The following is an 18,881-nucleotide window of genomic DNA, read 5'->3' as shown; positions in this document are numbered from 1 at the left end:
AAACTGCTCTATAACCATACTGAAAAGGAGATATAAAACCATCATATTCTTTCAGTTTCAACGTGGGAAATCGCCGTTGCCTTATATAAACTCATTAATATATATAACTAAAGCAGACCACAAAACATTTATTAATAGAAATATAAACAATTCTACAAGCTTTACAATTCTAATATTACAGATTACTCAAGTTTTATTTACATAATGCTATTAACACTAGACTTCAGAAGTAGACAAATTTTTACACAAAAAAAAACAATAAATAGGAATTTTATCAATCTGATATATCTATTATTATTAACTAAAATATACTTTAAATATAATAGATTGGATTGGAAGTTATTTCAGTTCAGTCAATTTACTGTTATTTCAATTATTATACAACCGCAAATTTTATTTAGTTATGTTTTTCTCAAAAGAACGTTTGGATAATATTCATATAAAGGTTACATTAATGTAATGAAACAAACATATCAAGAGCTAAAATGACTTCCTCTCCAAATTGTAGAGTGCAAACAGGATATTTTAGGGCATATGATAGAATGCTGTATCAGAGGTAGCCAACAATGAAATTGAGAAATTTATTTAAGCAATGACAATAAATCATACTACGTTTCTATTTATAAAACTATATACTTTTATAGATAGAAATGTAGACAAAAGTTGACCACTTCTGCTATAAGTAGGCTACTATTAATGGGAACTATCTCGAAATGAGTATTTATTATAAAATTTTGAGAATAACGTCAAGAGAGCACACTCAATATTTACTATAAAGACAATTTTACTTTGCAAACAATATTTTTTGTAACTAAAAACTTTAAATAACCATGTTACTAATATAATTTATCAAGGCGAATTAAAAATTCGTTTTTAACACCATATGCCCTTTAGTTACGTTGGTTGCTTTTTTTATTATCAGTCTCCTATTAGGCACTTAGCATCCTCCTTTGAATTACCTTTTTTGTGTCGACTAACGACCAATTTTATATTTATGAACACTATGTCTGGCACTTTTTTTGTCAACTATTTATGCTGTTTTTTATACAACATTTGCATGTGTACTTATATATTTTTTTGTGTTGACGTCCAAGATTATTTTAGTCATCTTATCACAACCAGTAGACTAACTTATATGCTACAAATTGTCGCATATAAATTAGTCTATAAATTAGTGATCTTATTGTCAGGAACGCAATCATATCCCGACATTTCAATTATTGCCATAATTCCCATCAGTTGTTATTTAAATAATAAAACAACTATATTTTTTTTATTTTATATATACGATAGGTCTGACATAAGTTTATCACATGGGTATTCTTAGTAAGGACTCTTTACGCGGTCTTCAGAAAATAAACGATTTTCTTTCCTTGACTTTTGACTTTAAAATTTTAATTTGTAATATTTTGACTGCCATTTAACGTACTATTCACCTCATAAACAAAGTTTTAAACACTACCTGGAAATTAAAATATAAGGTGATGGGGACTTACTAGGTCCAAATAAAATACAAGCAAGTGCAGTGACGTCACAACAAAGAGAATGTTGAAAGTAATTATATTTTTTTTTATTTATACCGAGCACAGATATATGCAAATACGGGATAATATAACCATATGTTGCTAATTATTTTGAAATCTGTAACTGTACACTGGTTTGGTATGCTCTTTAGGACTAACTCTTTATAATAAAGAATGTTCTTCATTAGTGATTTAAAATAAAACTATATTTTTTTTTCCATAATGTCATGGTATTAGGAGTTTAAATTGGATGAAGTATAGTAATTGTTTGTGCCTATCTCGTATCCAACGGGAAGATATCATTGGATGAACTGTGGTATCATTGGAATTTATCGTACAACTGTTACAAATGTAATGAGAGAGGTAGTATAGCGACTACAGCGATGAACTCCGATTTTTAAACCATTCGATAGAGGTTACGATACCTACATATTTCTCGTTGGATATCTATGTTCGTATTCGTATGTCATTCTTATCAAGGTTAAGTTCACAGAGTTACTCTGTAATGTTTATCTTACAGGTTCCTAATTAAGATTCCTTATTATACCAGATCGATGACTTATTAAGGTTATTAATAATTTACCAGTCGAGATTTTGCGACCGTCTAGTCCTCTTGTTAAGAATCATTATCACTACCATCTCAGCTCCTGCAGTCATAGCGTATGACACTGAGATTAAGTCAACATTTGTTTACCTAGTCACTAGAACAGATCGAATATTCATAGAGCAGTCTAGTTTAGTCCAGCATTAACATAATCTGCTAATAAATCAAGTAAGGTCATGACGTTATCATTTTGCTGCTGTAGGGCTATGTTATCCCCAATTTCACCCATAATAAATTTGCATGTATGTCACGTAACAGGCTTATCATTATTTTGTTTGTGTGTCTCGATCACTTTGTTGTGGACTGTTATTTTCTTATCTTCATTAGAAATTTCATTGATATTATTTTCTGTAGGTTCGAGATATTCTATGTTTTTACTTTTCTCATACGCTTGCACTCTTATATCATTATCCTGTTTACTTGTATCATTTTCTTCTTTCTGCATCCTTACCTCTTCCTCTTCTCTCTGTTTCTTTTCCTCTTCTTCTTGTTTTCTTTTCATTTCTTCTTCATCTTTCTTTTTATCTTCATCTTCTTTCCGTTTCTTTTTCTCTTCTTCTTCTCTCTGCTTCTTTTCTGCGGCTTCTAATCTCTTCTGTTTATTCCACCACGGCATAAACCGTTGAAACATAACTCTAGACCGGTGTTGGGGTTTCAAAACCCATGACAAAGCCATGTCCGCATCAGCAATCCTGAAATAGAAACGTCATCCTTAAAAATACAAACTAATATATAAATAAATTAGAATGGATATTTTTTTTCCTAAATTACTAATGCCAATTTATTTTATTCGAGAAATAATCTTGGTATCCTTTATTTGGGACTATCAAGGTAATGTAAAGGCACTTTTACAAAGCATAGCAAGTCGCAATACATTAGGATGATTTACATAAAATCTTAGAACACGGGTCTTCAAGAATAGAAGCTACTGCGACATGCCAACTTATCAAATCAAGTAGCTTTAGAAATATTTTTTATAGCCTCTGATCACGAGTTTGAGAGAGCCGCAATAACAAGGGTATAGAGCGGGTTAGTTGCTAGTCTTTTAAAAGGAGGAATAAACTCTTTACTTGAAGGTTTCGAATACCACATCGGTTCAGAAATACCATTCTTAAAAGGCGTGACTACAACGCCATTAGGTTTCTAATAATTTGAGATAACGACCACATATTTTTATATAATTTATATGAATTGTTTCTTAAAGTAAATATATAAATAGTAAACATGAGAACCAATTATCACAACACATTTTATATCATAATTATGATATAGGTTTCGATTTGACCCTAGCGGTTCTACCTACCCTACTGTCTTTAAATAGAACCACGATATTGAGTGCACAAGGCCAGGTCGGTTTAAACGCTCGATATCTAAATAAGGTACTAGATAAGTAAAAGAATGAGTTCATAGTCTTCGTCTGTCGTTGCTATTGCCGCCCCGTAACACATACGTGTTACCGACCTTAAGATACCTTAATATACCCTTCTAAAAAACTACATGCTTCTTTGAAATATCTGATCCCGTCATTGCTACCATTGGATTATTACTAACCTTCTTTTAAATCTCTCTCGGTCAATTGCATACCTCTCCCAATGACCTGGGCGAGCTAAGCGAGCTGCGAAAGCCCAAACCCTCATAACATGGACTTTGGGTGGCTTTTCTGAGAAGTTGACCTGAAAAAAAGATTAGAAAACCTAAATTATTACATTATTCCACAAAAAAATGTTGATCAACATTTTTTATTCATAAAATTATCCTAAAAACTCTATGTAACCCGAATAAAAACTATGTGTGACACAAAAGATACAATGAAGTAATTGGAGTAATCTCCCATTTATTATTCATATTGTTACGTGCACTTTGTTTTAGTTATAGTCATTGTTAACATTTTGCGCCGTAAACTACCTAACAAAACATGTATACACATGGAGTCAGATCTGTCTTTTGAGTGCAAGACCGTATCTTAATTACCTCATGTTACTTCTGATAAAACATAACAGAGCAAAATAAAACATTTTTATCTCTGTGAAGCCCGACGCACGTTTTAAATGAATTTCTTTACAATTTTGAGTAAACTTACGAAATAACAAAAAATAATGATTATCAAGATAATAAATATAAGTAAACAACAATAACAATAAATTCGTAATTTATAAAAAATCTATAGAATACGCTTGCTCTAACGGAATATCTATCATAGAATATAGATTTCAGAAAATTGATAATAGTTAATTAATTAGCCGCTGTGGTACTGTTGCAAAATCTATTTGTATTTATATCTATGGATATATTGCACTTATGCCCTTGAATATTATCGCCGTATACATTGAAATAATGCACGCATCGCTGCGTCACAACACAACGCATACAGTGATACGATAAGAATACCTTGAGTTGAAGATAATTATATCAAGAAAACATTTGCAATTTTTACATATATTTTGATATTTGTTATTTATAATTACTTGTAAATTTATTGATAGTAATTTCGACAAATTACCAAGTGGTCAATAAGAAAGTATGGATTGATAAACGAAAATTCCTTACGGAATCTGTCACTCAAAGGAACTGTATCTATTATTAAGAACAGTTTACACGACCCGATTAAGATCTTTGAACTATACTAAGTGACGCATGATCACGTCACTATGATTCTGATGAGTCATACGTTGGCGTAGTACGTAATCAATAATTTATCTCACAGTCGTGGAATTAACTCATGACGTGGCAATTCGTCATGATGTTATGAATAAATAAATGTTTACACATATTTTCGTCAGCAAACAAACAAGGATAGGTAACATAATATGTTTAAATATAAACGATTAAGAAATATAAATTGTAAAGTATTTATGTATTGTTTTGTTTGTCATGCCAGACATGTTGAGATATATAACTAAAACTAAGTCGCCAATGAACATATATCTTTACAACCTGAGAGACAAATGTCTCATCCACCCTTAAAATTGGCTTCATCCAACATAATTCCGAAGAAGATTATTGTAATCCGACAGAGTAATAATTTCCAAAAGATAATAGTCACCAATTGTTTGCAGTGCATTTCAAAATATTCACGTTACTTGAACAACTATGACCTTGGTCCAAACAATTCAGTACTCAGTACTCCTATTATAAAAATACGAGGAGGGTGTTTATTTTTTCAGCTATTTAGAAATTTTGAACATAAACTATATCCGCTAACAAGCTAGAAATCCGCTAACAGCGTATGGTGGAGTACTGACATCTCTGAAGCATGAAATGACACATTTCGGCGTCGTAGGTCATCATAATACATTTCAAAATATTCATCATATTTTCATCACAATAACTAATGAAACTTGGCCTAATGGCCTGTCTCATCACAGCTTCTCACGACATCGGAAATACTATTTGTTTTGAAAGGTAGGTTAAGTAGGTTTGGTATGAAATGGTATAGTAGAAGGTCGCCGGTAGTACCCTCAAATAAGAAATGGGGTATCTCGGTGTGGGTAATTAATTATAGGTGCTTAGTCTATTTCACAATTATCACCAATTCACCTAAAACCATAGAAGTATTATCATACGATATTATCGTCGACGTTACCAACTTAGGCATTGGTTGTAGATCGACATTATATGATTAAATATATCGCACCGAAAAATAACATCATATTCATACAACTCTTTGCGTTCGTATTCTATTCTGATAGTAAACGTCGAATATAGTGCAGCGGTAAATTATAAGTCTACCACCGTAAATTAACGTGTTGTCTATAAAATTTAATGTGTTATGAAAATTTCTAAATGTCTTTCCAAATGCTTTGTCAAATCTAACTATCTCCAACGCTTTCAATGACTTGCGTAAACAACAAGTTCTTACAGTAACAGCAACAAAGTTATAATAAGGGGTCAATTGCAGCTAAAAACAATCTTCGGCGACTGCCAGCATTAACTTTACATGTCGGATCTTTATTTAGTAGCAATTTAAATTTCAAACCGTTCACCTTCAGTGGAAAATTAACAAAGTTAATCATATGTCCTCAGTAGCCTTTGCAATTGCAATGTATTTCAAAATATTTATCACCCTTGCACCACAATGACATGATGTGTCATAAATTACAGTGACTTTACTACTTCAATGGTAGACAGACACCGTGGTGGTGTTTCCCATTACATCTAGGAATAGATGAGGATGAAACTATTGGGAGAAAAGTGGATTATCATAATATCATAATGTTAAATGGAATCATTTACAGTCTATTCGTTGCTCCCATAGTGATTAACATCTATAAATTATTATTAATAACTTAAAATTTACTTAATGAGGATATATATTGTTAGCTATAAAACATTAATACGCTATAATTAGTATTCATAATCGTTTATAATTTCAATTAAGTGACATCATTTACATTATTTTTGTCAATATTATTATAGTAGTCACGTCCAACAGTTAGTATATCTATAACAAAAATATTTAACCGGTCAACAATGTAGAGTTTATTGACCAAAGTCGAAATCGCAGACAAAAAAGTAGTTAGCAAATAGGCTACTTTACTGACTACTTACATGATTATAAATTATTGTCTTGTAAAAAATATTATAATAATATAAATTATTTGTTGTACTGTACCTACCCGATCATAATGTATGATCAAACGTACTTCTAAAATTAAATTCGATAGATTATATGTTGATGAAAGAAATAATATTTTTTCTCTACCACTCTAATTCTGATAAATTTGATCTTGTTAATTATTTATTTGTCTTATGTAAAGATGTATTGTGAAAATTAAAAAAAAAAATGTAATGCCAACCTTACAATACTTAAGCGCAGGGCTTTCCCAATTAATTGTAGTATCAGCAGAGACTAATACTCTCTAATTAATTGGGAAAATGTATTGTATACATGTATTATACATATCAACCTTGTTCTTGAATCACTAACCATTGCTGAAAACGCATAAAAATCCGTTGCGTAATTTAATAGATATAAGCGGACAGACAGCAGCGGCCACTTTGTTTTGTATATACTACTATACTATGTAAAGATATATTTTGTTTCAAGAACGACGAAAGAAACCGACGCCCTATATGGCAGCAAACCCTAGCGATTATAAAAACATAGTTATATTAAGTAATTTGAATTTTGTTATCCACAGAGTAATATATTGGCGACGGTCTATAAGTTGTCACCCGATCTAGAAACGCTAGGTTTTTTGCAAATCAGCCCGTCATCAGTATGTAAACCTTTTTAGTGCTGTAGCCACTGCTTGAAATGGCTTCCCTAACAATAAGTCAATGGCATATTGAGATGTCACGATTCGTCTATTGAAATCGTGACATGACGTTCTATCACGACTTATTTATACAATAGTCATCATCATATTCTTTTTGTGATTTGGAATGCATGTTATGTATTAAGACTATCTTTTGGGTTCTGTGCTCAATAGGTACGTAACTTAGGCAGCAAAGCTATAACTTTACTAATCCGAGCATTTGTGTTAATCGAGAGGGTATTGATTTCGGGACTATTCTAATGTCTTACTACGTTCCAAGCAAGCAAGCCGACGGTCACTCTTATTTCCATAGAATACACCGTGGTGTCTTTGTCAAAATAACCCGTAAAAGTGACAAGAAAAGTAGAATATTAAATCAAAGTTTATTAATAATAATGTATTGTACTGACTTATTGGAAAAAAGTAAACGAAAGTAAATAAACCATAGAATACAACACAGCTGGTACAACGAGCAGTAAGAAAATATTGAAAAAAACACTAAGTACTAAAAAAAACTACAAATTCATGCGTAACTAAGTATATATTATGATTATTAGATTATTTTAGATACTCTTTTTGGAATTGTATTAGCCGAACATAACTTTTATGCGGATTAGTAGGTTTGTTATGATATAGAACCAAATGTACTTCTAGTTAAATACAACGCAGTTAACCGCAATTCGTGCTCATATGTATCGGGGAATCCCTGACACAAGATAAAATGTCGTTACTATCTGATAAACAATAAGTTCTTAATAAATATTATGTTGGTATTTGTCAATAATCAATAATAAGTTATAAAATTTTTAATATAAATGAATAATAAATAATATTGGAACATAGATATTGCTATGAAACAATGCCATCTAGTTTGGAACTATTTACTCCATTACGACATTTTTTTAATAATCAGGAAGGACAATAAAAGAAATGCTAGGTATAGTTGCTATAATAATCTTAATGCAACAGATAACGTCTACAAGAATTAAATTTATTTAATTCAAACTTTTAAATAATGTGTTTCAATCGTTTGACGATTAAACCACATGAACAAACATGTGATCATTCTAATTGTATTATATTTTGTAACTTTGCACAAATGTAGCAAAATAAAAACAAATGTTTATTCATATCAGACAATGGAAACTATATGGCAGCTGCTGGTAATATGATTAGCAGTTACGTATCTCATCAATATATTTAGTTTCTACGTATGCGCTATTTTTTGGGGCATGTATTTTGGTGATTGAAAATATATTTCATTTATTTTTACACAATCGTATTTGTCAATTGTATTTTATCACTAATATAAAATACGTGTAACAGTGATGTAGCGCAATTGATTCGATAATCATATTGAGTTGATCAGAAAGATGTATTCAGCTTTGCGAAGAATGCTAATTTGACACCCTGACCATTGTGATCGTTTGGCGCGCATTGTCTGGCTGAGCGACAAGTTAAAAAAAAATCGTAACAGCTGTGTTGCATTTATAATTGTCCGAGTAATTTATATAATACATACGGTGGCTCTATATTTGACTTTAAAATCAATTAAATTATATTTGCGTGAAATGTCTGGTTACATAATGATAAGATAATGAACATGTGAACTATTGGGCAATGTGTAAAATGTAACATTTGGACAAACTAGTCGTAAAAGCCCATGAGGGCCCAGAGGCCCAGACCTTTGTATTATAAGTAAATGTGAAAGTTCTTCTATTGGTGTCCTCAACGCAGGTAAGAACGATCCCCATCCGCATATTCGGAGTGCTTTGAGATACCACATGCTCTTCAAGAATTTCGGTAAATTAACCTACAATTTTTTTTATACCTGCTAGAGAACCTATTTAAATGCCTATTCGAAATGACAGCAAAAAAAATTAGATCAAAATGCGATTTTAGTACTTAGTCATGAAACTAAACAACGTTTTCCAAGTGAGGACAGTAGTGCGTTGTTTAAATCTTCCACTGAGTCATTGGCAGTAAAGAATTAATATATCTACAAGAGAAGGGGATTACAGCACTGTGGTGATGAGGTACAATACAACGTTCTAATGGGTACGAATCCCACAGAACTTGAAATACCAGATCATCTCCCTAAACAGAAGACATTCCCATTTCAGGAAATAGTTTCAAAAAGGTTTTGAATCTTTTTGTTTTACTGCCCGACAACCTGAAAGCTTTCCCAAATTGATGGTGGTAGGTTATTGATTTATTTTTTTATACTAAACTTACTATATTATATTAATCCTATACCCGCCGATCGAACATGTAAATGCGTAGTTATTAAGTGCGTGCGTAATTTAAAAATATTATTGGCCTTAGATATCATTGTGAATATGGCACGTATTGTGTAAAAAAAACGGACAAAAAACGTTTTTGGGTATTGCATTATTTACCGCGGATGAATGTCATTTTCTCAAATGTCCGTTAAATATAGGATAATGAAATAATTGCAGTTGAAGAATAAAACAAGCGAAATATTTAGGTTCTTCAGTTAATAATGAAGAGATAGTAAAAAAAATAGATTCCACCAAAAAAATTTGTCGTTAAAATGCACTATATTATTCTTTCGTAAATTCTTTATCAGTAGTAGAGATCTATTAGTAAAATAGACGCAGAATTCTGTTTATCTAGATTATTTGCGGCATGTTATAAAAAAGCTTTAATAATATAACAACAGCTAAATAATTTTACATGCTGACAGTCTTGGCTGAATTCCAGTTCATTTCCTTTGCCTCAAGGTTACGATTACATTGAAAAGTTAAAAAGTTTATGCCGTCACTGGTCTCGACTGTATTTTTATATGCAAGAGAATATTTAAGGACAAACTAACTTTGGATGTTAGCAAAGTCACTTAGAATACAAAATTGTTGTATTGAGGATAAATGAAATGTTCGAGACATTCTATACTAATTGTTAATTGTATTTTGTATATTATTATTATTATTATTATTATTATATATACATATATTTAATATATCTCCCTTTTTACGGGGGAAATAAATATATTACAAACACGCTTAAGGCAAAAAAGCCTTAGGCAAGCATGGATGAGTTATATGATGAAGAAAGAAGTTTTCTTATTATACTTATTATTATTATTATTATTATTATATTATGTGTATACAAACAACACGGGCGATATCGAGGCGAACCACAATTTAGGGCAATTATTAAAATTGGCATATGATAACAAGTCAACAACTACATTCTTGACCATATCAGCTATTAAGCAACAGCTGCGGTCAATACGATATCAAAGAATTTGATTATTACTAGTTTTATGATGAAATGTTTGAAAAACTTGCAACATGCATGATTTGCATTTTTAACTACCGAAAAGCATAGAAGCTTGTGATCGATACGAGTCCATCCAGAGGGTAAATATAAATATGAAAAATTCTGTGGATATCAAAACTATGAACTTGTTCTAGTACTCTTCATTCATTATTACTATTATTAAAAAAAGTATCAGTTATTGTTTGTACATCCAAACAGTTTCGTATTTTAGTATCATTAATTAGAAATACTTTATCTATTGCATAACACAAACCTGCGTAATATCACGTAGTAGATGTTACGTAAAACATTTCAATATTTTACTGCAGTAATACGCGGCTTAGGTACAGTAAACTCATTCACTGTTACTATACCTAATATTGAATTGTAAACAAATATACAAAAAAAACTAACAAACAAATTAAGTGTATTATGGAGCAAACAATAGAATCAACGATATTTTCGAAACTTTAGTTATGAAATAGATAAGATTAATGACAATTTAGGTTCGTCATTTCTTATCATGTCAGTAGAATTAAGGCAAACCAATGCAAAGAAAGCAATATCGCCATTGTAATCTAATAATGGCGCTATTCTGGAAGAATTCAATAGCTTATCAATATAATTAATGATAAGGTATCTAAAGGACTGATTAAATATCCCCTTATTTACATACCATCCATTGTTTTTAATAATTTTCTCGAATGCAATAGAAAAGCAAATATTACAAATTAAAACAACTAAAACTATTGTTTACACAAACATGTTGTTTTCCTTTTTTCTATTTCTATCATTTTCTGGACACATTACTTTCGCGAATGTTACAATAACATTACTATGCAATTTGACTTGTCATAATTTTGATCAACATTGTGATTATTTGAAAAATCCTGTAAATTCGTTGACGTTTTAAATGTTCATAGAAGATAATGTACATTGTTCAAACATTTCTAAATTTTAATTAGCTCAGTATGGTATTATTAGGTACAAGGATCGAAGGAACGAGAATTTAATCTTCGGTACGAATTTTAAAGTTTTGTATTAGATTGACCTACGAAATCTGTCAAAATAGGAATAATACGAAACGATAATATAGGAAATAGTATAGGTAGTATATAGGAATAATACGATACGAAATCTGTAATAATATATACGAGGTCTGAAATCCAAATTTAGCCAATATACAAGATTGGGGGGAAGGATTATTAGTAAGGTGGACTAATGACGCCATTCCTAGGAATGCACCATGTTAGGTAAAACCACCGCTATAAGTTCTTACAAATTTGTCACGACGAGCTAACCGAGCTGAATTCATGCGCACCCTATCATCTTCTACTAGTGCCCCGCCAGTGTAAACCATTAACGCAGAGAGGTGCACCATTCCATTAGTATTAAATATATATATATATTATATGTATATGAGATTATTTACTTCTTCATACAACACTAAATCATTTAAGTCGACAACCCTGACAATCACAGTAAGGATACTGTACTGTTTCGAGTTTGAAGTCCGTTACTGAACCAATGTAAACGTATTATACTTATCTTGGAAGATAATGTTATTGTTGACCTGATTTATATAGGTAAACAAAACAATAATAGATAATATAGAGATTGACGTTTGCAACACAAAACTTCTAAAATTAGAAAAAAATATTAATTAATTAATATGAAAAAGAATAGAGTTGCTAGAAAACGTACGTAAACGAAATTATCAAGAAAAATGTCATATACTTAGGTACTCTGTGACGCCAATTGATCCTAAAATTGAACCAATAAATTAATTGACCTTAATTCGATTTGGTACAGACTATAGACAGTAGTATACGCACACGATACGTCATACGGCTGGACCGAATTATATTTAACACTAGCTGTTCCCGCGACTACGTTCGCGTGGAATTTATTTTTATACTTTTTTGTTCTAAAATAAAAAAAAATCTAAAAATAAAAGTAGCCTAAGTTACTCCTTATTACATCAGATACCTGTCAAAAAAAGTCCCGTCAAAATCTGTCCAGCCATTTCAGAGATTAGCCGGAACAAATAGACCGACAGACAGACAAAAATGATAAAAAATGTTATTTTGCTATGTGTACTGTATATATATTCATATTCATCTAATAAAAAACGGTTAAATCAATATTACAAACACTCCAATTTTATTTATATGTATAGATGTATAGATTTAATGTGTACTATTTCTATTGGACTCTATTCCCAGCTATTTCTATTGGACCTAGTCTGACAAAGCAATTATAAATATGTTCTAATTTGTAAAACATGAGTACGTCCCCTTTTTTTAAACCAAAAGAAATACAACTAAGTTTCATGGATCAAAAATGTTAAAATTACAAAAAGTTTAATGTGAACGATCCAATTAATATGAATAATTAAATATGATTTGTATAGGTCATAATTTATTAACATTGAATTTGAGTGATGTGGGTTCAAAATTTTAGTAAACAAAGTAGTAGGTACCACAACGTACCTCAAGTTACGACTGTTATTTATCCCAAAGGAAGTATGTAGTTAGAGGTAAGATAATGCTGTGGTAATATTGGTGTAATTGTTAAGCAGAGGTTAAACTATTTGTAACCTTTGTTCCATTATGACTTATATAATATATTAACATTAGCTTAGAAAAAAGTTGTTACTAGCAAACAACAAGTAAGCACTTTACAAAACATTACCAACAAAACAGAAGTCCGTGTTCTAGACAACAGCGTCTTATCTGCTGTAAATGTCCTCAAAATAATGAATCAACCGTCTATTACACAAAGAAATAATATATTTCGTAGTCTGACAACTCATTGTCCCTGTAAGTAGGACAAAATGTTGTAAACGCGCAGTAATATTTGTTAATTTTTTTGTATAGATAACAAAGATTTATGTTGTTATATTCATGTCAAAAAAATTAAAATTCATTCATAAATTGGCGAAGAGATCGTATAAATCTAAACTATCTAAAAAATATGTAATAAAGTACACTTCCTTCTTGAAGGTGATAAATATATAAGCAAAAATGCGTATTTAAGTCCCGTAATTACAGAAAATAGATTGTGTCATATGTACATACATAACCAGAAACTGCCGCTTGTAACTATGCAACCGTCTAAAGTACGTGGTGGCATGATGTACGTAATTTCATTAAGTATTTGTTATTTTAACGTAACCGTAACTTGATTCTGTTAACGGATTTTTTTTCAATGACTACACTGATATGCATTGTATTTCCAAAATCTCATAAGATGCGAATAAGAAATTAACACAAAAGGTGAAAGAAATTGCTAAGTTGATTTTTTTTACAAGGGGAAATCCGTTATGGTGATCCGCACGTCCCGGGGAAGACGCACGGATACTGCCGGACTCCTACCGGCTAAAACCCCTTGGTGTCCTCTGCTCGCTACTAACGCCAGGGTACGGGATCGATACATTCCACCGTGGAAAAAGTCAACGGCACGTGGTGTTTCCAGGCCATGTTGCTTAACTTCAGGGATCGGACGAGAACCGGCGTTTTCAACATGGTATGAACGTTGACAAACAAGTTGAAATTAAAACCTAACTTAACCTAACCAAATAATTTGTCCAGCACCGTAAAACTTAGGCGTACTTCTCATCCGGAAAGACCCGTTTAACAATAATTGGTATCATGATAATGATGACACGAATTATATGATTCGTTGAGTGTAATGCATATTAAACTTTTAATATAACTTCTAGTTACATTGCCTTTTTATAATCCATGACCGTGAGTGAGTGCTAAGATAATAATGAACGTCTTGATCTCACTCTATCTATACTACTGGGGCTATTAAAAGCTGCACTGTTTTCATATGACTCGAACGGTCTGTGGAGTTACTTTCATAGAATGATTGATGTCGATAACAAACCGAATACAGATGCTTGCCTAAGACTTGATATACCATTATATCAGATAATTTATATTTTCACGCAAAATATATTACGACCAAAAAACTGAAAGAGTGAAATGGTAGAACGTAGAAACAGTGCACATGAGAATGTTAATTCTTTAATATTATTACGTCCTGGTTTTTGAAAAATACAATCATTTACAATCATAGTTTGTATTATGAAAAACCCAATAGCAGGGAAAACACTCAATACCATTTACAGTGTACTGTATATGTAGGTACGTAACAAAATGACGTAAAAATTTAGTTATGTGAAGGGTTAACTACTTACTGTATTCTCGTAAAACGAATGCGTTTCGACACATTTCTTTAACACTATTTTCTGGCTATGGATCCATAATCCCCCATTCTGGTGGCTAGGTTTGGTTTATAAGTTTTCCTTCTCCTCTTTGTTGTCCATGGTGCTAGCTTTAGAAATCTCGCAATTTGACTAACCACATCAGATTAGATAAGTAGCAAAGTAGTTTTGCAGCACACAGACAGCAGTATTGCTATTTTAAATAACCCTCGTTTGTCATGACTGTTCCAATAGCTTTTGGATTAGATATGAATTTAAGTTGTTTCGTCAAATGTACTCTGCTCTATCACAAATACCTTAAAAGTGTTTACTTGAATAAGGAGTTGCCATTAATAAACAGGGAAAATAAGGCAATGATGTTTTTATATGAAGTAGCATATAAATCCATCTATGTACGTGTTTATCGCATCCTGTACAAACCAATTAATATCTATATGCGAGTATATAATCATTTAGGCCGCGGAATCATCATTATTAATCGCGGAAATCATCTAGGCCCGTTATAGATTCTCTAAATAATGGGCAGCAACTGAGTATAGCTTTGTGAATGTTATTTACATACTAACATACCAGTTGCACGTGTAACCAAGGCCACTACGTGGCCTTTAAATGGTCGTTCGTCCGTAAGTACCTTATCAAATGTTGCGTGACATAAAAAAATCGACCAAAGCGGTTTGATATTAAAGAGAATACTGAGTACCTATGTAATTGAAATGTAACCACAGGAAAAAAGATAAAGTACGTAGTTGTCTAGTATAACTTTATGTATAGTATACTTGGAGTATGGTTTGTTAATAATGGAAATCAATTAAAATATTTAGATGTTTGAAAGAAAACATTTGTTGATTTGTATCTTAACAGTACAACAAAATACTATGTATGGAAATGACAAAAATATATTTTTGTGTTGTATAATACAACAACAGTAATGGAATCACTAGTATATATATGTACATAAATATTGAAAGTCTGTTGTGGAAACATCATCTAAAGCTTTAAAAATAATAAGTTAAAACAAAAATTTCCAATTAAACAAGTTGGTATAACAGGTACAACACTAAAATTGAAAATTTGATATTTACACCCGTCAAATTTTCTCTAGGACTAAAAAACAGACTATAAAATAATCAGAATCACCCAGTAGATGTTAGAAGTCACAGTGGATAATTCCATCATAAGATATTACAGCACAGATTATATATCAAATAAATAACATAGTACCTAAAAAAGAGATTGTTGTGATGATAAATGGTAAATAACAGAATTTACAAAATTATAATTATCTCTGAATATTTAGTTCTAAATTTGATTTGAATTGATTAATTGTGGCAATAATTGTTAAATTAAATGAAGGAATAATTATTTAAACCATTTATGGTATAGACAAATAGGGACTAGACAAAAAGAGGTAGCAAAACAAATGTGGGTGACATGATATAAAAATGATAGGTGGAATGCTACGAAGGACTTTGGAAAAGAATGCATGATCAAAATTGAAAAATCATAGGAAGTTACCAATAGAAAATTATTCAGTGATACTTTGACCATCCATCATAAATGAAAGATGCAACAACAGTAACATCAATCAACAATAGGCAATTTTTAAACTATGTAACAAATCTATATGACACAGAAAACCATAACAAAACAAAAAGAACTCACCGTCTTAGGTGACTGATTCTTCCTCAGCAACTTTTTGTGTTCATTGAGAAGTATCCCTGTAGATTTATTCTCCTCACTCACTTCACACACTTCAGCTACATTTTGACTAGAGATTTCTTCACATATTCTCACAGAACAGTCCACTTCATCCACCCAAGAATTATCAACATTTAAATTGTTATCAGTAGTACCAAAAGTTGTATACATGGAATGTCTTAATTTTATTAGCTTATCTAAGGCACCACAGCCTGAATCACTCATCTCAGAATCAGAATACTCAGTTTCAGAATCTTCAGCCTTATCTCCAAATACATCAATTGAAGTATAACAGCTGTCTGGAGAATCTTCAAAAAGTATAAAAGAATCTTCAGACTCACAATCAGATGGTCTCCAGGTATATTTTAGTTGTGGACTATCAGAAAACACTACTTGGAATGAATCATCACTTTCCGCTCCAGAATTTGAACAAAATCGTCCAGAGATCTCATCAAAGTAATCCACACTGTCACTAAGAGGTGTGCAATCAATTTTAATTCTAGGAGAATGTTCTGCACTTGATACATCATCATTCAAATTTAATTCCTCAGAAAACCTTCGGTCTGTTGTAGCTCGCCTTGATCTTAATCTTCGTTTTTCTACAGACAGCCCATTTTTATTTTTATGTTTATTTGACATATTCATAGTAGGCATTCCAAGCTGTGTCTTTAGTGATTCGGCAGATGGTACTTTTATACAAGAATCTGAATAATTTAACATTAAATTAGTATTATTCTTATTACTTTCATGGAGCATTGTTTCCAGGTTCAACATTTCACATGATATGAAAATTTGTTTGTTTATCATAACATTATTGTTACATGATACAATACCAGTTTTTTCAATTTCAGCAAGAGGATTCGATTGTACAGTATTATCTGTATTGTTTTTTAATTTATTTTCACTTTTTGAGAATTCAGTTTCTTTGTCATTTTTCTGTAATTCATTCACAATTTCTGTATGCTCTTTAACTGGACCAGTTTCTACCTTCATTTTGGGTGCATCTATTTCCAAAAATTCTAAATGTTGTACCTGCTTTGGAACCACACAAGTTAAATATTGAAGATTTGGGTGAGATATAAAGTCTTCAGGTGCAAATGCATCTTCAAAATTGTCTTCCACTGAACTAGATTCAACAAACACTTTTTTAGGTCTCCTTGAACGGTATCTATTTGGTTTTGGTGTAATAGGAACAGATTTCGAGCTTAACAGTTGTCGTATACCACTCAGTTTCTCCTCACAGGCCACGGCTGGATTCTTACCAGCCACGGCTGTATTCTGACAGTCTTCAATCATGTCTAAGGAGTCTTTGTAGCAAGATTCACGAGCCCCAATATTTTTATTTTCAGTATTGGATGTCTGCCAAAAACCGGGCGATGTTTCTTTATTGACTACGCCGTAGTACTGCTCGGACTCCGTGCGACCCATAATTTTCGAAATTGTGTGGTACATGTTCGAGAGCATATACTGTACACCCATGAACCAAGTATGTTGTGATCTGTTCTGGATTTTGACCGCCTTATCGACGGTGGTGTCAGACATTACTGTTTTTGACAATTCCCTGGGAAACATTTCGGGAAAAAACATAGTTGCAGATTCGCTTTTCAACTCTGTCCGGGTGTCAGTTGAGTAACCAGCGACGGAGAAACTCCTTGAAATGTGGTTTAAATGACTAGGCTTGCGCCAATCCGACACAGAAGTATTCATTTTAAAACACTTTTCACTTGACACCCCGCTAAGTCTAATGGAGGATGCTAAGGCATCTTGATCTAAGCAGACATTGTTCCGCACTTAATTAAACTACTACAAGGAAAAGGATCGTGAAGAAATCTAAACCACATTCTTCGGTCCAAGGTGATAGGTACACTGGAATCGTAATGTAATACTTTGTCCAAATCCGATAAACCACAGTAATTTCCGTTGCACAAAATCAGAGGTAAAAATCCACTAGTTTTTTCTTTGTTTTGGTTTTTGTATTTGAGCTCCATTGTAACGAAATTGTAGAAATACACGTCTTTAGAGTTCGGCCATTTTGAGAAAATATGTTGTGTGCGTTTTGTCTTTTCTTTATATAAAGAAATAGAGAGGTGCGCTTTAACGAAAAGCCTGCTTTCCGCTGAAAGCGTAATGAAAAGCAAGTCTATAATTAAGGTTATTACTTAGAACTGTAATTGTTATTATGACGTTAAATAATACTAAATGACATATAAAGAATCACATATTATGGTATTTGCATTAAAATAGAATAAAAGTCTCCATTCTCCGTCATTTAAATTAGGTTA

General features: G+C 31.8%; 1 protein-coding gene across 1 annotated transcript; it reads right to left on the bottom strand.

The window, feature by feature from the left end:
- Nucleotides 1–290: 290 nt before the first annotated feature.
- Nucleotides 291–18,663, bottom strand: LOC131854463 (putative autophagy-related protein 11). Its single transcript, XM_059205580.1, has 3 exons — nt 16,564–18,663; nt 3,679–3,800; nt 291–2,819 (listed from the first exon to the last, which is right to left on the bottom strand). The coding sequence occupies exons 1-3, from the start codon at nt 18,304–18,306 to the stop codon at nt 2,375–2,377; spliced, it is 2,310 nt and encodes a 769-aa protein (XP_059061563.1). The 5' UTR covers nt 18,307–18,663; the 3' UTR covers nt 291–2,374.
- Between the last annotated feature and the right edge of the window lie 218 nt (nt 18,664–18,881).

This window comes from Achroia grisella, unplaced genomic scaffold (genome assembly GCF_030625045.1).
Source record: "Achroia grisella isolate CSIRO2021 unplaced genomic scaffold, CSIRO_AGI_Agris_v1 utg1186, whole genome shotgun sequence".
NCBI classification, from domain to species: Eukaryota; Metazoa; Arthropoda; class Insecta; order Lepidoptera; family Pyralidae; genus Achroia; species Achroia grisella.
The sequence above is the reverse complement of the archived record's forward strand: the minus strand, read 5'-3'. Positions and strand labels throughout refer to the sequence as shown.